The 22,316-nt window shown below is 39.0% G+C and overlaps 1 protein-coding gene across 1 annotated transcript in view; it reads left to right on the top strand.

Moving 5' to 3' along the window:
- APOO (apolipoprotein O) overlaps positions 1-22,316 on the top strand; it is a 55,774-nt gene that overhangs the window by 14,300 nt on the left and 19,158 nt on the right. The window contains exons 5-8 of the mRNA XM_086388858.1: positions 12,374-12,481; positions 13,653-13,772; positions 16,275-16,329; positions 19,010-19,105. Coding sequence (XP_086244984.1) covers positions 12,374-12,481; positions 13,653-13,772; positions 16,275-16,329; positions 19,010-19,105 — 379 coding nt within the window. The remainder of the gene's footprint in view (positions 1-12,373; positions 12,482-13,652; positions 13,773-16,274; positions 16,330-19,009; positions 19,106-22,316) is intronic.

The following is a 22,316-nucleotide window of genomic DNA, read 5'->3' as shown; positions in this document are numbered from 1 at the left end:
ATTTTTTTCTGGTTGCTTTTTTTTATGTTTACCACCTTAACCATTGTTCTTAAGTTCCATACTTTTTAATTATGGTGATAAAACTCATATAACATAAAATTTACCATTTTAACCATTTTTAAGTGTATTGTTCAAGTGTGTTACATATACTCACATTGTTGTAGAAAAGATTTTCATGTTACCAAACCAAAGCTCTATACCCATTTAACAACAACTCCACATTTTCTCCTTCCCTACAGCCCCTGGTAACCACCATTTTGCTTTCTGTTTCTATGAATTTGACTCTTTAGATGCTTCATATAGATGAAATCATACAGTATTTGTCTTTGTGACTGACTTATTTCACTTAAGGTTCTAACATTCCATTGTATATATATATGGCATTTGCTTAGCCATTTATCTGTCCATGGACAGTTGGGTGACTTTTCACCTTTTATTTGTTGTAAATAATGAACATGGGTGTGCAAATACATCTTTGAGGCCCTGATTTCAATTCTTTTGCATTTATATCCGGGAGGGGAATTGATGGATCATACAGTAATTCTGCTTTTAATTTTTTGAAGAGTTTCCATGTTGTTTTCCTTAGCGATTGTACCATTTTATAATCTCACCAATAGTGAATGCACAAGGGCTCTAGTTTCTCTCTTATCTTCTCCAGCACTTTTATTTTCTGTTTTTTTTTTTCATAGTAGTCACCCTGAGGGGTATGAGATGAGAAAATACCTATTTGAAAAATAGTGTAAATCATGCTAAAATAACTTTTCCTTGTAAAAAGTCAAATAGTACAGTTATGATAATTATCTGTTTTCCATCATCTGCGTCCCTCTAATCCTCTTCTAAGAGAAAGCCTCTGTTACCAGTTTGGTGTGTGACCCTCCAGATTAGAAAGGATTGCTGTATCAAATGTAAGTACTGTACTGAATGCTTATTATGGGGGGAGGCATATTCTTTTAATGTTTGGAGAATGCAGACTCATTTAGTTTCTCTTTATTTTTTATTCAGTTTATGGCACATTACTAAGGACAGCAATGCAGCCTGATTTGGGCAAAATTGTTTATTGTTTTCATCATTTTGTTTTACCCTAAATTCTTTTACATAATCTATTTTTTGTTTTATGTTCTTTTTTTTAGAACATGAATAACCTCAAAAGTATTGTCAGTTTTCATAGACGTAAAAAAAAATCCCTATCAGATTTTTCCCTCTTAAGCAACTGGAAAGAATCAGATTAAAAGCATTTTGTTTTTAAGTGAAAAATGCTTTCAAATGGAAATTTTTGCAGAAAAGGTTGATTGAGGATCAAAGAAGTAGTGTAACATTTAGGGAGAAAATGCATAATTGTGCCTCATTTCCTGTAAATATAGGAATATCTAATTTTAAATGGCATTTACTTTTAAAATGTTCCCAAATGCCATTTATTTTCTACCCATAGTGATAGATACAAAAGTGATGTTATCCAATAACCTTGGAGATAGCTACACATTTTAGTGTACAGGTTATATGACAGCTAGTTATATAATAGCTAAAATGGGCAGCAATTAAAGCATTAGATTTATTTATACAGTTTTGATACCAAGTTATTTATTTTGAATAGATTATCGTTGAAACCCCATCTGATCTTGAAATTAAAAGAGAGCTTCTGGATTGAGAATGTTGATATGTAAAAGTCATGATTTATGGTTGCTTGCATTTGTTCCATCTAGAGATTGTAGCTGTTGTTGTTTAGACACTCAGTTTTGTCTGACTCTGTGACCCCATGGATTGTAGATTCCTCTGTCTATGGGATTTCCCAGGCAAGAGCACTGGACTGGGTGGCCATTTCCTTCTCCAAGGGATCTTCCTGACCCAGGGATCCAACCCAGGCCTCCTGCTTGGCAGGCCGATTCTTTACCACTGAGCCACCTGGGAAGCCCATAGATTGTAGCTAATTATGAGTATAACCGAAAAGATTGTAGTGTGGTATGAGAAATCATCCTTATGATCCAAACCTTTGTTTCTTTTGTTACTCTTTACAGAGACTGTTCCTAGTGACATTGAGTCTTAACATCAGTTGGGTGACTTTGCTTTAAAAAAAAGGAAGACAGGAAGGCAGGCAGAAACTTTCTGATTGTTGATTTCCTTTCTCTCTACAGTTGTTCCCCAGAATTTCCAGTTGTGGTACATGATTCCTTTTTCTGTGTTACTCCTGTCCTTTGTCTGGTAATGCACTTATCACAAGTGGCGTAATTATTTGTTTATCCAAACTTTATTAGATTGTGGGAGCAGTGACCGCATCTTATTGTCTTTGAAGTCTGTTTTCACTGTTTCATTAAAGAATTGCTTTGATGTTGTCTTGTGTGTGGCTTGGTAAGGCTATTAAAGGACGTAGGGAAACTCAGAGAAAAAGAGCTTTTTGGAAAAAGAGAACTCATTATGAAGTAGCAATTGAAAAACCTGATGGGGATGTCCATGGGGAACTAGACAACCAAGCTGAGGCTTAGGGAGTGACCAGGCCTCGGAATTGGCCTACTGATTTGGGTATCAGTAGCAGAGAATGGGAGTTGAAGACTTAGATTTAATGAAGTTGTGCTGGAGTGAGAAGAAGAGAGGATTAAGTACTACTCTGACTCATCAACCTTGAAGAGATGGGCAGACAGAGAAAGAGAAGGCCCATACAGAGATCGGTGGAGTGCCCTACAAAGCTTAGAGGATGGAGCTAGAGCAGAATCTTAGAAACTAAAGGAAGAGAGAGTTTGGTGGAGGGGTCACCAGTTTCAGGGCACAACTGAGATGCCAGATGTCCTTTGCAGTTTACTTACTGGGAGGTCATTGGTGGCCTGGGAAAGGCCACTTTCAGATATCTTGAGTAGTGAGGGGAGGAGGGAATGAAATAGAGAAAGGAGGCAGAATCTGTCTTTCTAACTTTGTGTTGACCTATACATACAGGAAAGTGCACAGATCACAAGAAATTTTTGCAAACAGACTGTACTGGTATATCTTGTACTCGAGAAACCTTCAGGGCCCTTCTGCTTACTCCCCAGCTCACTAAGGATATCCACTGTTCTGTCTTCTAACCAGTCTTTTTTTTTTTTTTAATGTCAGTGGAAGGAGATAGAAGGATAGGACAGTAGTTAGGGGACTAGGGGTAGAGGGAATTGTGTTGTGTTTAAGATGGGAAAGATTTTCTTGAATGTAAATAAATCCCGTAACTTCTCTAGTAGTTGGCCAGTCACTGTTTCTTTTTATGTTTAGGACAATTTTCATTTCATCCTTTCAAGTGTTTTTAAAAGTAAGTACAATTCAGTGTTTTTACAAACTTAAGTTGAATAATTGTTCCTCAAGCATCTGCTTTTGGAATAGTGGTTTTCTAAACTTGGCTGATCATGGGAATAGATTCTTGGGACTCTCTTAGGTTTACTGAATCAGACACTCTGGGGGAAGGCATTGGAATCTGTGAGTCTAAAAAAAATTTCCAGGTGATTCTGAAACCTTTTACGTTACACAGTCCTGGTACACAGTACATTTTATTGAAAAGGAAACTGGTGTGTGTATGTATACATACAGAAATGTACACTCATATATGTGTATATATATTTAAATTTATATATATGTATAGATATTTAAATTTATTTTATTGACCTATAGTTGATTTACAGTGTCATGTTAGGAAATTGGCATATATTTTTAGTGGAAATTCTAGTAAAATAATATATCTGTAATGGTGGGAGAATAAAAGTATACTCTTCTTAATAATAAGAGAGACTATATGCTATGTTTTCCATAAAATTGATAAAGCAAATTATCAGGGTTTTGAGCCCCACCGTTCCTGAGCATCCTTGAATAATTCTGAGGATGACTGATTCAGTTTGAGATTTTTATGTGTCCCTAAAGCAGTCTGTTAGTCAGAGCTATGGTTTTTCCAGTAGTTGTGTACAAATGTGAGAGTTGGATCATAAAGAAGGCTGAGCGCCAAAGAATTGATGCTTTCGAACTGTGGTGCTGAAGGACCACAGCTGAGGGACTCTTGAGAGTCCCTTGGACTGCAAGGAGATGAAACCAGTCAATACTAAAGAAAATCAACCCTGAATATTCATTGGAAGGACTGTTGCTGAACCTTAAGCTCCAATACTTTGGCCACCTGATGCAAAGAGCCGACTCATTAGAAAAGACCCCGATGCTGGGAAAGATTGATGGCAAAAGGAGAAGGGGGTGGCAGAGGATGAGATGGTTAGATAGCCTCACCCATTCAATGGACATGAATCTGAGCAAATTCTGGGAGATAGTGAAGGACAGGGAAGCCTGGGGTGCTGCAGTCCGTGGGGTCGCAAGGAGCCGGACACAACTTAGCGACTGAACAGCAACAGCATAGCAGTTTTCCTGGGACACAATCAGAAAGTTGTCCTGGAGCTAGAGTTCTGGACAGTACACTTTTATTTGCAAAACAAGGACAGTTTAGCCTCTGGGTACCCATTGTGATCTGAGTGTGAACTCACCTGATTCATATCTTAGTTAAATATGTACAGGAATCTGCCCTTGCTGCTAGTGCTGAAGGCTAAACTCAATCTTATGTCTGAATCTTAAAAAAAAATTTTTTTAAGTTATAACCTGAGTTTTTTTGAGTTAACTCATAAGCTTCCTGTAAACTCTCAGGGACCATGTCTGCTTAAGTGTCGTATCATGGTGTGCATGCGTGTGTTCACTTCAGTTGTCTGACTCTTTGCGACTCTGTGGACCATAGCGTGCCAGGCTCTTCTGTCCATGTGATTCTACAGGCAGGAATACTGGAGTAGGTTGCTGTGCCCTCCCCCAGGAGATCTTCTTGACCCAGGGATACAACCTGTGTCTCTTACGTCTCCTGCACTAGCAGGTGGGTTCCTTACCACTGGTGCTACCTGGGAAACCCATGTTACCTGATGTGGAAAAGATATGTAAAAAATATTTGTTTTAAAATGAAATTCTAGTTGACCTCTTCCAATTGTTATATCTTATATAACACTACTTCCCTAGCCAGATTTGTTTTTGTTCTTGTCAGTCCTTGATGAGCTCCAGTGGAGAGAGCAAGAAGTGGAAGCCTTTTGAACAGTGGTGGCCTGCTCTTTTACAATATTTCCTGTTAGGGCTCCATCCAACCAACTGCCCATCCTGGTGCTCAGTTTGCATTGACAATCAAGCGCTCTGTGGACTATGTAAAACAAAAGTTGAGAGACAGAGTCCACAGGTCTAAGATGGAGAATATACCTTGATAAGCACAACGTATAAGATGTATTCTTAGGGAATATAGTCAGACAGAAAGAAAGAGGGTTTAACCACATGAGCCAGAGAACTCCATGACACTCCCTCTGAAGTTTGCAAACTCAGGGTCACCAGCTGACCTGTTTCCCCTATGACTATGGGTCTCTTACAGCTACCCCTTTAAAATCTCAAGGAAGCCAATACATTGGTCTCCTTAATTTGAGACCTTCAGCTAGCTGAGTTCCAGGAGGGGCGTCTAGTGACTGAAGGGCACACTACAGAGGATAGGCTGGACCAAAAGCAGTGCAGCCTTTGGATCTAGTTAGTCCCGTGGCTGTAGCTTAGCACTCATTGAAGATACAGAGTGGACTTGACTTTGATCTAGCAAACCAGACTCTTCTAATTCAAGGTAGAGAATGTTTAATCGGCTCTTAGAAGGTGCATATATACCCAGTTTCTGAGCCAAACCATCTACCTAGGTGGAGAGTGAGCCTGGCAACAAGGAAAGATCCTCAAAGACTGTCACTTGGGACAGTGAGTGCTCAGGCCATGGGTACACATAGTCTAGAGATCCTAGCCCCTCACCAGAAGAGGTCCAGGGGCGATCTCACTTCTCAGGAGGTATTTTCAGTCTGGTTGTACCATGATGGGTTAGGATCCCTCATGGAGAGAGAACACCTTTGTGTTCATGTCTCACAGGGCAGCATAACAGGAGTGCCCATGAAGAAAAGGTCAGAAAGCCAGCACTTTAGTGATTATGACCCATTGGTTAAATCTTTCTTGAGGACATCAAACTTGCAGATTCATATTCTTTTTCTTCATTGGGGAGATAAAAGATTGAAGAAGATTCTTCTGTGCTGCTTTTATTGCCCTCACACTTTCCTGGGGTGATCTCTGCCCATTTTAACAGACTTTCCTTCTTAAATTCTGATATTGAGTAGCTTAACCCAAACAGTCAATATGAGCTCTGATAAATTATGATAGCCACCCAGTAGGGGCCCACCATTGAGAATCTCCATTTTGATAACGTCTGGTCAAGCCAGATGGAGTAGTCTCTCACCAAGAGGAGCCCTCTTTGATACCAAAAAAGAAAATAAACCACCCAAGATGCTGGGTAGTGAATCAGCATCAGACTTCTCTGCCTGTTGATCCTTTACCCAGGCTCTTCTGTGAGTTTCCACTGCACAGGTCAATACCACCAGATCCTTACCATGGTCAGGTGTATGGCTGACTCATTCCTGAGAATGACCCTTGACCTGCAGTTTCCACCCATATTTTGGCATAAACGACATGATTTATGTGTGTATGAATTTTTTTTGACAATTTATACACACTGAGATGCACAGGTTGTAAGTTATACGGATTGTAATGAGAGCTTTGACAAATGTACACACCTTCTGTAACTCTCACCCAATCGAGATATTGATCATTTCTGTCACTGCAGAAAGTCCCATTGTGCCCCTTCTCCACAAGTCTACCCCACACACACTTCACCTCCCAAGCATTGTTGTTGTTCAGTTCTTAAGTCGTGTCTGACTCTTTGTGACTCCATGGACTGTGGGACGCCAAGCTCCTCTGTCCTCCACTATCTCCCGGAGTTTGCTCAAACTCATTCCATTGAATTGATGATGCCATCCAACCATCTCATCCACTGTCTCCTCCTCCTACTGCCCTCAGTCTTACCCAGCATCAGGGTCTTTTCCAAAGAGTCAGCTCTTCACATCACATGGCCAAAGTATTGAAACTTCAGCTTCAGCATCAGTCCTTCCAGTGAATATTCAGGGTTGGTTTTCTTTAGGATTGAGTGGTTTCATTTCCTTGCAGTCCAAGGGATTCTCAAGAGTCTTCTCCAGCACTTCAGTTCAGAAGCATCAGTTCTTTGGCACTCAGCCTTCTTTATGGTCCAATTCTCACATCTGTACATGACAACTGGAAAAACCATAGCTCTGACTATAAGGACCTTTGTCGGCAAAGTGATGTCTCTATATTTTAATATGCTGTCTAAGTTTGTCACAGCTTTTCTTCCAAGGAGCAAGTGTCTTTTAATTTTGTGGCTGCTGTCACCGTCCACAGTGATTTTGGAGCCCAGGAAAATAAAATCTGTCAATGTTTCTACTTTTTCCCTTCTATTTTCCATGAAGCGATGGGACCAGATGCCATCATCTTAGTTTTTTGAATGTTGGGTTGTAACCCAGCTCTTTCACTCTCCTCTTTCACCCTCATCAAGAGGCTCTTTAGTTCCTCTTCACTTTCTGCCATTAGAGTGTTATCATCTACATATCTGCGGTTGTTGATATTTCTTCCAGCAATCTTGATTCTAGCCTGGGATTCATCTAGCCTGGAATTTCACATGATATACTCTGCATAGAAGTTAAGCAAACAGGGTGACGGTGTAAAGCCTTGTAGTACTCCTTTCTCAAATTTGAGTCAGTCTGTTGTTCCATGTCTGGTTCTAACCGTTGCTTCTTGACCTGCATACAGGTTTCTCAGGAGACAATTATTGACTATGCTAATTTCTATCACTGCATATTAGGACTAAGACCACAGATTTTAAAGCATAAAGATTTCCTTAAAATCTAAATGGTGAGAGATATCAGGAAATAATATTTAATCAAGTAAATTGGCACTTCTCAAGGCGGGAGGAGACCTCCAAGGAGACTTTTGTGAGTATCTGGACACATTTTTGACTTATAGCTGGGAGAGGTTGCACTAGTATCTAGTGGGTACCGGCCAGGATGCTGCTGTGCCCCCTGCAGTGCACAGGACAGCCTCCCGACAGAGAATGATCCAACTCAAAATGTTAGCATTGCTGAGACTGAGAAACCCGGAAGTAAACCTCTGCAGAGAGAATTGTGGCCCTGGGGGGTGTTAATTTCTGGATGGCCCAGGTCTCTGGGGATGAGGTTTTGTTGTTGTTTTAATTTGTTGAGAGCCTGCAGTAAACTGAAAGGGCAACTGCAGGAGAGAGCTTTCTTAAGTGCTACCACCCTTGGAGCCACAGTTCCTGCTGTGGAATGGGAGGGAAGGGAGGCTTGGGTCAGGAGAGGCTGACAGGAGAAGAAGGAGATGAAGAAAACAACTTGGGCAATAAAAGGGCAGGCTTAGCATAATATTAAAACTAGAAAAATGGGCAAGAGTGGGGAAAAGTAGAGATTAATGACTCCTAGGCACAGCAGATAAGAATCTGCCTGCCAGTGCAGGAGACTCAGGTTCAATCCCTCGTCTGGGAAAATCCCACATACTGCGGAGCAGCTAAGCCTATGCTTTAGAGCCCTGGAACTGCAACTTCTGAGCCTGTGTGCTGCAACTTCTGAAGCCTGCTCACTTAGTGCCTGTGCTCCACAACAAGAAAAGCCACTGCAATGAGACGTTCCTGCTTCACTGCAGCTAGAGAAACCGCACACAAAGCAATGAAGACCCAGCACAGCCAAAATAAATAAGTAAACTTAAAAAAAAGTTAATGACACCTAAAGTACACGAAGCAGAATAAAAAATAAACAAGTGAGACTACATCAAACTCAAAAACTGCTGCACAGCAAAAAAAAAAAAAAAAACACCATCAACAAAGTGAAAAGACAGCCTATGGAATGGAAAAAAATGTTTGCATACCATGCATCTGATAAAGGATTGATATCTAATACATAGAAAGAACACATACAACTCAGTAACAAAAAACCAAATAACCCAGTTAAAAAATGGGCAAAAGACCTGAATAGACATTTCTCCAAATATGATATGCAAAAGGCCAGAAGATACATAAAAGGATGTTCAACATCACATGTCATTAGGAAAATGCAAATTAAAACCACAATGAGCTATCACCTCACTCCTGTTACAATGGCCATCATGAAAAAGACGAGATGAATGCTGGCATAGATGTGGAGAAAAGGGAGCCCTTGTGCACTGTTGGTGGGACTGTAAATTGATAGGGCTACTATGGAAAACAGTGTAGAGAGTCTTCAAAAAAGACTAGCAGCAGAACTATTGTGCTCCAGCAATTCCACCTAGGACTACATCCAAGAGACACAAAAACACAAACTCAAAAAGGCATCTGCACCCCCATGTTCATAGAGTTATTTATAATAGCCAGGACAAGGTTTCATTATATATATGTATGTGTGTGTGTACACAATATATATACATTTCTTTATTTACTCATCTATCAATAGACACTTAAGATTGTTTCCTTGTCCTGGCGTCTATTGATAGATGAGTAAATAAAGAAATGTATGTATATTGTGCACACACACACATACATATATATAATGAAATATTGTTCAGCCATAAAAATGAAATCCGACCATTTGTGACAACACGGATGGACCTTAAAGGTGTTATCCTAAGTGATATAAGACAGAAAGACAAATATCATGTGATCTCACTTATAAATGGAATCTAAAAAACCCTAACTCATAGAAGAAGAGATCAGAATTCTGGTTATGATAGGTGGAGGATGGGAGGAGGGGGAATCGAAGGAAGGTGGTCAAAAGGTACAAACCTTTGGCTATAAGGTAAATAAGTACTAGGCATGTGAGGCACAACATAGTGGCTAGGGTTACAGTGGTGTACAATAGATACGAGAGTTGTTCAGAGTGTTAATCCTAAGAGCTCTCACCACAAGGAGAAAATTTGTTTCTTTTTGTCATTTATTAGAAGATAGACATTAGCTGAACTTGTAATTGTTTTGCAATATATGTAAATTAACCATGCTGTACACAAACTTAGGCAGCGATGTGTGCCAGTTACTTCTCAGTAGAACTGGAAAAATGCATATAAATTCCAGCAAAATGTTAAATTTAAAAAGTAAATGAGTTGAGATTGAAAATAAAAGATGAAAGTGAGTGAGATTAATCATTAAGAACATAAAAGTAGAAATCTGAATTAAAACAGTAGAAGGCCGTGAGAAGAAATATGTGAAAAGTAGGGAGGATTAAAGATTGAAAGCAGGAATCAAGAATTTAAAAAGTCAACACAAGGCATTGTATCAAATGAGGAGGAAATAGGGGTCAGCATGAACCCAGAATGCTTGGATGGGGAAGTGGGAAAGGGATGAGGCACCAACTGTGGCTGGTAAGAAGGGGAATTGAACAAAGTCGGGGTGGGGCCAGCCAGCTGGCTCAGTGGAAAGTCCCCAGTATCAGCAGGGTTGTCAGTAGTCTGAACAGACCCAGAGGGCAGAGAGTGCTGATTTGGCACCTCTAGATACCAGCAGCCTGATAGGCCATCTCCTGGGGAGTGGGGAGGGGCATACTGTCAGCAGTGGCTCACTAACCTTTATCCTGAAAGCAAAAGAAATTAGTGGCAGTATTGCCTGGAAATTAATACCTTTCAAGTATTCCACTTGATGATTCGGGGTGTGGTCATTATTTTTAAACCAGTTTAAGTAATAACCATTTCTTTTTTTAAAAAATAGCTTCCAGCTCTTTGTTTGCTTCTGAAATATGGGAATTTCCTTTTGTGTGTGTGTGTGACTCCAGAAGTAAATTTCAACAGACCTTTTGAGGTTTTAACTAGCACTATATGCTTTGTGAGTATTTCTGAGTAGCCTAGTCTTTCATATTACAGGCATTGCAGATCTCAGGAATAGGATTTCCATGATGCAAAATCATGCCTGAGTAGTTAGAACAGGTCAACCACTCATTTACTTTTTGCCTGTGTTCTGTCCCTTCATGCAGGCAGAAACTATTCTTGAGCATTTTTAATGTGTTAAGCACGGTTGTAGGCATGAGGAATACAGGGTGAGACACAGCCCCATCCTGAAAGGGCTTCTAGTTTGGGAGGCAAAACTTCATAGACATAAATAAATGGATAAATAAGACAAGAAAAGCAATAAACCTCTGTGCTCCTGGGCAATTGTGCAGAAAGCAAAGCAAGTGTAGAACATTCTAGGTGGAGGAACCAGCATGAATGAACCCATAAAGCTGGAAAACAGCATGGGAAGAATGCAGGAGTCCAAGTTTTATGGGAAAAGGCAGAGTGACTGATGAAGTTAAGAAGGTGGTTGGGGTCAGATCATAAATGGGCCTCTTAGGCTCACATAGAAGTCCTAGGTAATAAATACCAAAGGATCTCAAATACAGGTAGAGGATAACTCAGGTTTGCAGTTTAGAAAGATAATTCTTTTGCAGTGCGGTGGTTTGAGTCATCAGAGGGCCAGGTGAACAGTTAGAATTAAGCTGTTGAAACAATCCAGAAAAGAAACAAGGGCCCAAGGGGAGAAGAAAAGAGGAGAGAGTAAATTAAGTTCTTTTTAACAGGTAGAATTAACAGGACTTAATAACCAATAGAATGGGGGGTGTGGAGATGACCTTAGAGTTTCTGATTGTGTTGTCTAGTTGGAGGGTGGCACCGTTCCTGAGAGAAAAAGTAGATGAAGAGTGGGCATTTCTGGTGGAAAGATTCAAGATGGTCAAGTGCTTTGTATTAATTTTTTTAATGTATTATTTTTAAAAACTTTTCTTGATTCTACAGCACACATTCACCTATCAGGCCTCGTATAGACTTGGAGGCACAGTCAAGATCCTGATGAGCTGGTTTTGGGTGTGTTTGGTGTTGGGAGCTTGTGTCCCATGCAAGTGGAAATGTCCAGAAGTAATAGGATAAGTGAGTTGGGAGCTCAGAAGAAAGCTCTGGCCTGGAGTTGCATATCTGGGAGTCACTGGCTTTGTGTTGAAGCCATGGGCATGAGTGACCCGGTCAGGGAGAGCAAGGCACAGAAAGAGTGTGAGTTCAGAAACTGAGATTAGGGGAGAGCAGCTCTGGGTAGGAATGGAAAGCAAGGGCTGCTGAACATTTCATTCTTAGAATTACAGAAAGGATCTTCACTCTGTTCAATGAATCAATTGGTGAGATCATTAAAAACTCCTTCCCCTGTTATTGGTGTGTGTGTGTGTGTAGTGTATCTTTTATTTTACTTAAAAGGCTAAGTAGAAAACTCAGGAACTACTGTCTTTTGGAAATGAAGGTAAAGGTGACTTGGAATTTTGAGTCCATGAGAACATGTTTTTTAGGTTCTGACTTCCATAAAACTTCAAGAATACATTTATTTCCCATAATGCACAATAAGCCCTTTGGAGCAGAAGTGGCTGAGGTTGCAAGTGTGCCCACCTTACACACCTTCAGTTTGGAGAATTGGGAGAAAGCTTAAATTGCTTCTGTGTTTCAGGTAATTCAGAGGTACGTGGGGCCGGCCAGCCTGAGCCTGCTCACCTTCAAGGTCTATGCATCATCAAAAAAGGACTCACCTCACAAAGATACTGTGAAGGTTAATGAGGTAATATGTTGTAATCTATTTTGAATATCTGATAGAGTTACTTTGGGAAGGATACAAATTGACTATCAGGAAGATATAACAATTCGGAAGATATTTAAAAGGAGGAAATATATTTCCTTATAGTTGTTATTATATGTGGGATGCTGCTACACTATGGCTTTTTCAACTTTAATTAATGGTACTTAGCTAAGGGCATAATTAAGGAATATTTCTTAGATTTTTACTGGGGAAACTGCTCTATCCCAGTAGATTGTAAGCACAAGTCACTTCTAAGTGATCTTCCTGCTTCTAGACTGCTTATTAAGCCAGGAAAACATTCACATTTTTTCCTCTCCTAAGCAATTAAAGACCAGGGCTCATCCTGCTTCTTGGCTGGATTAGAGGCTTATAAGTAGATGCTTAATAAATATGAATATATAAAATAGGAAATCATCTCTCCATTGTTTACATTCCTTTTTGTCTCTACTTCCCACTGATTATTTTGGCTATTTGGTTTCTTTTGAAAGTAAAATACTCTGAGTAGAGTATCATAAAGATCTACCTTCAGTCATGATCAGGGTTACTTGAATGGTGTTTACATAAAGCTAAATAGCTTATTTTTTTGCCCTTTCCTCTCTTCTTTTCAGGCCTTGGGGCAGTGGCATCTTTGAGGGTGAAGCAGGCAGCCCGTGGTGGCTCTGAAACATTTCCTCTCTGCCTGGGGAACAAACCTGCTCTCCTGCTTTCGTTAGCGTTAGACTGATCGTTAGAAGATGACTAGGATAGACTAGACTAGAACTAAGTCTAGACTGACTCTTCAGTTACTCTCAAGCTTTTTTTCCTACCCCACCACCCACCCTTTAGAGTAATAGAATCCTTTTTTCAAACTAAATCTAAGGTGAAATAACAAATACCAGTATATAAAATGGGTGAAGAGGGCTGCTTTGTCTGCTACAAGCAGGGTCGGAGGAGGCTGCGACACCTCAGAAGAGCCCTGCTCTCTTGGCCTAGGCCTTATTAAGAGTAAGTATGGTACAAAGATGGTCTAAAGCAAGGTTCAGGGTGCATGTAATGCTTAGTCACTGTCGTTCATGAATTACTAGAAATACGGTGCTTATAAATTTGACGATTATTATTTCATTGCTGTCTACCCTTCTTCATTTTTTTCTGTTTTGTTTTTCAATCTTTACAGCTTTCACTCTACTCTGTTCCTGAGCATCAGTCTAAATATGTGGAAGAACCAAGGACCCAACTTGAAGAAAGCATCTCTCATCTCCGACATTATTGCGAACCATATACAAGTTGGTGTCAGGTACAGCTATTCTGAAAATAGAATGAATGCATTTCTGTTTAGAGTCAGTAGTGAAAAGTCTATATTGGCTCTAAGTTTTCAGAAAAAGGCACAACAAAGGGCCCCACATTAAAGAGTGCCCACCTTAAAAATGTTCATCAGTGCCATCTCTGGAAGAGAGCAGAGAGCCCTAACTTCCTGGTGGCAGCTGTTGCCATAGCTGCGGAGAGAATTTCCTTCCCACTGGGCAGAGAGTGTCACATTGCCTAGAGAGCAGAGGCCCATGGTACTTATCTTTTTTTTTTTTGGCCAGGCCTGCTTGGCCTACGGGATGTTTTAGTTCCCCAACCAGAGCTTAAACCCCAGCCACAGCCGTGAAAGGTCTGAGTCCTAACCACTGGACCAGCAGGGAATTCCCCCATGGTACCTATCTTGTTGGTCATGGCTACGAAAACATTATCGTCCACCAGGGAGGATACTGGGACTGGAACTTTAGTAGGAGGAAAAGGGTACACTGCAAACATTTATATATATTAAAGTTAGGAAGTTTCTCTCCTCACAGATTCTATAAGTCAGTACCACTTTAAGCACGATGGGTACAGAGCATTTCAAATGCAATAATAAGAGAGTAGGTAACTAAAAGAGGGTGGAATTACATGTTTGAGTACTGAAATGATTCCTCTAGTGATCAAAGATCTGCATCTACAGATTGACTTGTGCTGCTCAGGTTTTAGATCAGACATATGTCATTATGTTCATGAAAGCACATCTGCAGCTTTTAACATTGGAAACTGAAGCTTACAGTCTACAGAATGTTTTTGTGGACTTTGATCTATATATTTGCCATACTTGATTTTGAAAATTGATGACAAAGTAACAGAATGTAGATGTGTATGCTGTGGTCTAGATTTACTTTGATTGAGATTTATAAACTCAGTTTTCATCCAGATCTTTTAAAATTTTAAATTTCCACTGTCTGTGCCAGTGCTGAACTTTTGTTCACCAATTTAGAAAGAAAATGGTAAACATAGACCCTGTCAGCAACATAAATTAGGTCATTATACTAGAGTATCATAACCATATTATAGAGTTATGAAATACCTAAAGATTTTACACATAATGTGCTGTAACACATTTAGACTTTGTTCTCTTGTTCTAGAAGATTTTTAAACCATCTGCTGGTGGTTAAGATAAGGTCAGCACATTTGCAAATATTTTTGTACCATGTAGGCATGACTGCATGACTACTATTATTTCTCTCTTGCTCTTTTTTTTTTTTTTTTTTGTGGTTAAAAGTACTTTGTCTCTTTACCTTTCAACCTAAGGTTGCTTTTTGTTTTTTACTTTCTTGTCTGTGCTTGATGCTTAGTGCAGCAAAATGCCTCTGAACCTGACAGAATAGTAATCAACATGTTTATTTGTACTGCTTATAAGTAAAAAAGCTTTTTTGTGATTATACTAGTTTTTATTTTCCTGTAGATTGAACTCTTCGTGAATGAAAGTACTTTTCATTCCTGATTCCATTTTCAGACCTACAAGTTCTAGTCCCTTTCTTTAAGAACTAATTTAATTTTCTTAAATTAGAACTGATTCTCATTCTTAAGAACTGATTTAGTTTTTCCTCATAGTTAACAGATTATGCAGCAGAAGAAGTGGGCAGTCAGTCTAAACATTGATCTGTAGCTTTTCTTTTTTTATGTGCAGAAAAAACTAATGATGGATTTTAATGAAGCAGTACTCGATTTTTTTTTTAAATGTCCTTTATGTCCTCCCTAAATTCAGCATTTATTATTTAAGGCCATTTAACAGTATTAGTATAACTTGCTCTGACTTGAATTGAGTTAAAATAAACAAATCATTTTCCAAGTGGCAGCTGGTTCTGGTATCTTCTAATACCCACATATCTCTTTTTCCATTTTTTACTGTAGACTTCTTGAAGGTGGATACTTTCTAGCCTAGTTCCTAGTTTTCTTTAGGATCATCTGATGTTCATGTAAAAAGTCTTTTTATTATTAAGAGAATGTTAATACTTCATTTGCTCAAGATTGGGGTACGTGTCTCCAAATCTGGATATAGACTCCTTTGTCACATTAAATTGGGTCATTTCTGCTTCAAATGGGCAGTTTTCAGATACAGGCTCTAAAATCATGGCAAATCAGGAAATAGACTTAATATTAAAGATTTAATCTCACAGGGAAAGGATTTCCACTTTAATTATCGAGGGGATTGAGTGTTTTTCATCCTCTTCAGTTTCAGTAGAAGAATAAAAAGGCTGGGTTGTTGAAACCACTCTATTTGAAATCTTTGCTTCCTGTGGCAATAATAAGCCATTCTGCTAAGCAATTTGTGGTGAACGGGAAATTACAAAACAAAAAAAACAACACAAAACCCCTCAGATAGACAGTAAATCCCTTTGTTCAAGAAGTGCTAATAACATGATAATTTATTCAGTAAAGACAAATACATATTTATTGTTACTTTCTAATCAAAAAAGTCTATTCATTCTTTTTTTTATCTTTTTAGGAAAAGTACTCCCAAAATAAGCCCAAGATTCAAAGTTTGGTTCAGTGGGGCTTAGGTAAGTTGATTTTTAATTAGGCACAGTCAGTTTGTTTGACATTGGATGTTTTAACTGGTATTCCGTGGATGGACTTCAGGGGATCTGTGAATTCCTTAAAATTATATGTAGAATTTTAGAGCTATTTGGAAATTTCTGGAAAGAGGATCTGTTTTTTTCCATCAGATTTCAGGAAACTAGTGTTCTCATTCAGGTAAGTCTCTTCAGGATCATTAGGATTGTTGACCTAGCAGGTGCAGATACACTGGATTTTCTTTTTTAATCTGTTTCTAGATGCAGTGTCCTAGCTCATCTATAGGTTTTCGGAATCAGGATCGCTCATTGGCATGGCTATTAACACATGTTATAGAAGTCTAGATGCAGGAAGGAACTAGGCTAGTGTGCCTAGGAAAGGCTTTATTGCATGATTCATGTGTTCTTACATGTTTTCATTTGTTTTTTATCATCTTTAATTGTTTTTCACATTCACTTAACACGTACACCCATAAACTGATTTCACAGTCTTGTGTTCAACTAATATTAGGAAATTAATAGACATTGATCATATTTCATTCCCTTTATTGGGCATCTAAACCAATCATCCTCTTCTTTTACAAGTGTTTGTTTCCATGACAGAATAAACATGAGTACAATTTATTTCTCTGTGAAGATCATCAGAGCATTGATGTGCTAATACCCCTGAGACTACCTACCATATAAATAAAGTCTTCCTTTGAAGATAGACATATTAGTGGCTTACCAGTTCTTTAAATTATTCATGTGGATTAATATCTTAATTTTAAAAACAGTTATTCAGTGCTTGTTAAGTATCAGGGGCTAATCTATGTGACTTGCAAGTATTAATTGATATAGAATCCTCATAACAACTCTGGCAATTAGGTACTTTGTTACCTTCTTTTTTTCCCTCAGGAAGCTAAAGATGTCCTGATCTTTTATCTCTGTGTGACTGAGGTGATCTCTTTGTTGTCACCTGTCATTTCCCATAGAAGTAAGCAGTATTTGCAATATGAGTCTTTTTTTTCTTCTCTTGGACTCAGTTACCGCAAAGGCTCTTAAGAAGAAACATTCCATTATGAGTTGCGTTGTTGTCTGCCAAGGCAACCACTCCATTTCCCAGCAGTCACAGCCAAGATGTGTTAACTAGAAGCTGGACTTCAGCTTCAGTGCAGTCTTAGAGTCCCATTTCTTTGTGATTTTCCCGCTTTGGCTCAGCTCACCAAGGGATCTGGGTGTCCTATCACCTGCTCTGTGTTCATGGCTACAGTTGAAAATAACATGCTGGTAGGCAAAAATAAAGAGAAGTAGAAAATTGCCTCAAATGACCCAGGCAAGTTAAAATCAGGTTAAAGGCAAGACAGGAATTGGTGCAAACAGCACAAACCCTATTGGAGAAGGCAGTGGCACCCCACTCCAGTACTCTTGCCTGGAAAATTCCATGGACGGAGGAGCCTGGTAGGCTACAGTCCATGGAGTCACGAAGAGTCAGACATGACTGAGCGACTTCACTTTTACTTTGCATTTTCATGCATTGGAGAAGGAAACGGCAACCCACTCCAGTGTTCTTGCCTGGAGAATCCCAGGGATGGGGGAGCCTGGTGGGCTGCCGTCTATGGGGTCACACAGAGTCAGACACGACTGAAGTGACTTAGCAGCAGCACAAACCCTATAGCAGTATTTAAAATGATCACCACAGTTCCCAAAGAACCCAAGGAAAGGAAAACTGGCATGTGTCTAGTCTTATCTGGAGGAGAGAATTACAGAGTATTCCAGTTAGTTTGGTTCCACTTTCATTTGTTAAGTCACCACCATGGCAGGCATTGAAGAGAGAGGCTGAGGAAGACAGTGGTCACAACCACTGAGGTGCATATAATAAAGTGTCCAATACTATCTCAAATACAGAGGCATTCGTAGACCACCATCGAAGGTACAGAGGAAGGAGACTAGTTTAACAGAGATTGGGGAGATGGAAGCAGTCAGGGAAGGAGTTCTGAGGAGGCATCGTGCAAATGAGGTCATCAGGCATGTTCAGGCGTGGCAAGTAGGCTCACATGTTGCATTTGTTTGTATTTATCTATCAACAGTGACTATTTCCCGCATGTACTTGCGCTACAAGTTTCCTTCAGTGTTTAGATTTTTCATTTCTTGAGTCTGAATAATGAATTCAGATGGCAAAAGATATGTTTTTTTTCCCCCTGAGTCTGATATATTTGGCTTCTGAGTTTTAGAGAGCAGTCAACAAAGCTTCAGACAGTGACACATCTGTCCAAAGATTTATCCAAGTTTATTCTGATCCTGTGTTTGAATAGCGAGAGGTTCCTGTAGTTGTATTTCTCCCTTTACAAATAATTGATTCAGATCTGTTGCCTTCAAGAATTATGAAGATAATCTAATGTTACTGCCAGATTATCATCAGACTAAAAAGTGTTTGAGAATTGGATACTTACTATGTGACTAGTAAATCATGTTTATCTCTCACATAAAAAGAACTTGTTGAAGCATATTAACAGCAGACTACATTATTTGAAAAGTATTTGATACTACATATACTTTTATATATGACTTACTGTTTTGTTCTTTTTGTTTATTTTTATTTATTTTTAATTGAAATACACTTGGTGTGTGTGTTTTATTTATTAATGAGCAATTTATGGTACTATTTTCTGGTCTGATTCTATTGTAGACAGCTATGAATATCTCCAAAATGCACCTCCTGGATTTTTTCCAAGACTTGGTGTTATTGGTTTTGCTGGAGTTGTTGGACTCGTTTTGGCTAGAGGTAGGTACAATTTTGTAGTTTTTTTTAAGAAAAAAATTCATAAATCAGAGATAAGATATATGTTTGGTTCTTTGTTTTCATTTATCAGTTTTTGGAATAATGAATTGGCTTCTGCATATAGCCTTCTTGGTGTATAATTGATATCATTATTTTCTCCAGTATATTTGATTTTAAACATATATAGAAATTGTAAAAAAAAAATGAAAAAAATTATGTACTTTTGATTTAAATAAGTTAGTTATCCTTCATAGGCACATTTACTTCATTTACTTGGTCAAATTCCTGTTGCTCTTCAGTACAGAAAGTGAACTTTTGTTAACTAAGACCTGTCACACCTGAGAAACTGTTTCTAAATATTTCACTATTAAGATCAGGCTAATTGGTTGGAATTCTGGCAGTTTACCTCTTAAATGTTATTGTACACATGTAGAATGGCATATGTTCAAGGTTGTGCACTGTAGTATTTTTTTGTAATATAAAAGATTAGAAAGTAAAACAAATCAGGCTATTAATCACAGTACAGTGGTTTCATAGCTTATAATTTCTTGATGTCTTATAGCTTCAGTCAGTGATGATAAAAAAAATCTTTTAAAATACTTAAAGTTAGAAGCTAACAAATATCAACTTAGAGATATTACTACATCTTACTACTGGATTACAAAGTATTTATAGGAAATACAGGATGATAAAATACTTTACCGTAATGAGATGAATTTGTTATGAACTACTCGGAAGTTTCACTGGTTATAAAATTCAGATTACAAAATTTTCTAAATTAGAAAGATTATGAAGCCTGTAATCAGGTTCCAATAAGAGATGACTATAGAGACTAGTTTGATAACTGTTTCTCAGTATTAAGAACCTTTCTATACCTGCCTTAACTGTTCTTTTACAATACGGAAGAGTGCGGTCCTGTTGTAGTTCCTGTGTCCTCCTCCCATTTGGTGCAGAATATATAAGAATTAAAAGCAGAGTTTATTTTTGCTAATCGACTTGGGCAATAGTTGAATCAGCTTTTTGTCCCAAACTTCTTTCCCCTCCTTCTGTAAAGCTGTCCAAAAAAGCATTCCTATCTTATTTAGATAGTGTTTAGAATTTATGGAGATCCCAAGGCCAGGGTGTTGGAATGTTGACTGGCTGTTAGGGAGCCAGGAATGTGGAATCAAGTGAGATTAGCTTCCTCCTTCCCTCTCCGTGGGGAGAGCACATGGAACAGTTTTACAGCTCCCTGTGCCATGCATGCGCTCTGCACTGTGTTCATCCTCCGCACATCCACTGGGCTGACCGTCCTGAGGATGACCGGGAACTGTGCTCCCCTGAGCAGATCAGCAACAGAAGGACATCTGCTGCTGTGGGGCCTTTGCCTTTGTCTTTATTTGCTTGTTTATTTAGATGTTCCCCTCTCCCTTTTCCTGAGAGAGCTCTAGTTGTATTAAAATACTTTAAAACCTTAATTCTTTTCCAGAAAAGTACACATACACACATACTGTACAATAGATCTTTTCCCATGGGTGCTGGGATATAGGAGCCTGGGTGGGGGTTCCTAAGCAAAATGAGTGGGAGGGTGGTCAGAGTGATTTGCAGGCCCCTTTAGGTAGATGCTGGCAGCAGTATGATGGGCTAAGTCTGTCCTGGTAGGATTTCTTTTCTTTCTTTTTTCAAACATTGTATTTATCTTAATATAATTTTATTTTATTTTTTAATAAAGAAATTCAGTTTTTTTTCTTAAGTACACACAGTTGTATGAATTGCTTGTATACAAATTAACCAAGGCTTGACAACTCAATAGACAGGTTTCATTTATAATTAGGACTTTTATTTTGATAGTAAATATCTCTAAAATGCTAGGCAATTGTTTATCCTTTCAAGCATAATTTCCCCCCTCCCCATTTTGTAAAGTAATATTAATTATTATAGAGTATGTTGTACTTAAAGTAGAAAAATTATAATAAAAATATATATGTATTTAAGGTATACAAAGTGATGTTTTGATATGTGTATATGTATATGACAGGGCTGTCTGCTGTCACCCTATTTGTTTATACACTGAGCACATTATGAGAAATGCCAGGCTGGATGAGTTACAGCCTGGAATCAAGATAGGTGGGAGAAACATCAACAGCCTCAGATACGTGGATGATCCCACTCTAATGGCAGAAAGCAAAGAGGAACTAAAGAACCTCTTGATAAGTGTGAAGGAGGAGAGTGAAAGAGCCAGCTTAAAACTAAGTATTTAAAAAAACTAAGATCATGGCATCTGGCCCCATTACTTCATGGCAGATAGAGGGGGGAAAGGTGGAAGTAGTGACAGATTTCCTCCTGGGCTCCAAAATCACTATGGATGGTGACTGCAGCCATGAAATCAGAAGACGGTTGCTTCTTGGCAGGAAAGCTATGACATACCTAGACAGTGTGCTGAAAAGCAGAGACATTACTGACAAAGTCCGTATAGTGGAGGCTATGGTCTTCCCAGTGGTCATGTACGGTTGTGAGAGCTGGACTGTAAAGAAGACAGAGCACTGAAGAATTGACACCTTCGAACTGTGATGCTGGAGAAGATTCCTGAGAGTCCCTTGGACAGCAAGGAGATCAAACCAGTCAATCTTAAGGGAAATCAACCCTGAATACTTGCTGGAAGGACTGATGCTAAAGTTGAAACTCCAGTATTTTGGTCATCTGATGAGAACGGCTGACTCATTGGAAAAGTCCCTGATGCTGGAAAAGATTGAGGGCAGAAGGAGAAGAGGGTGTCAGAGGATGAGATGGCTGCATGGCATCACCAATGCAATGGACATGAACTTGGGCAAATTTCAGAAGATGGTGAGGGACAGAGTGGCCTGGTGTGTTGCAGTCCATGGGGTAGCAAAGAGTCTGACACAGCTGGGCGACTGAACAGCAGCAGCAACAACATATGTGTATAAATAGTGAAATGATTACTGGAGTGGAGCTAATTAATATATCTTCTCACATAGTTACCTTTTTTGTGATGAGAGCATCTGAAATCTCCTCTCAGTAAATGTCCAGGGTTCAGTATTATTAACTGTAGTTCTCATACTGCACATTAGATCTCTAGACTTACTCATCCTACATAACTGCATCTTTGTATCCTTTGATCAATATCTCCACATTTCTCCCACCTCCCTACTCTTGATAGCCACCCTTCTACTCTTTGCTTCTGTATATTTGACTTTTTTAGCTTCTACATATCAGT

This window comes from Bos grunniens, chromosome X (genome assembly GCF_055505025.1).
Source record: "Bos grunniens cultivar Pamir isolate PY7600 chromosome X, Bosgru_T2T1.0, whole genome shotgun sequence".
Taxonomy (NCBI): Eukaryota; Metazoa; Chordata; class Mammalia; order Artiodactyla; family Bovidae; genus Bos; species Bos grunniens.
Note: the sequence above shows the minus strand (reverse complement) of the source record. Positions and strands in the feature narration are given on the sequence as shown.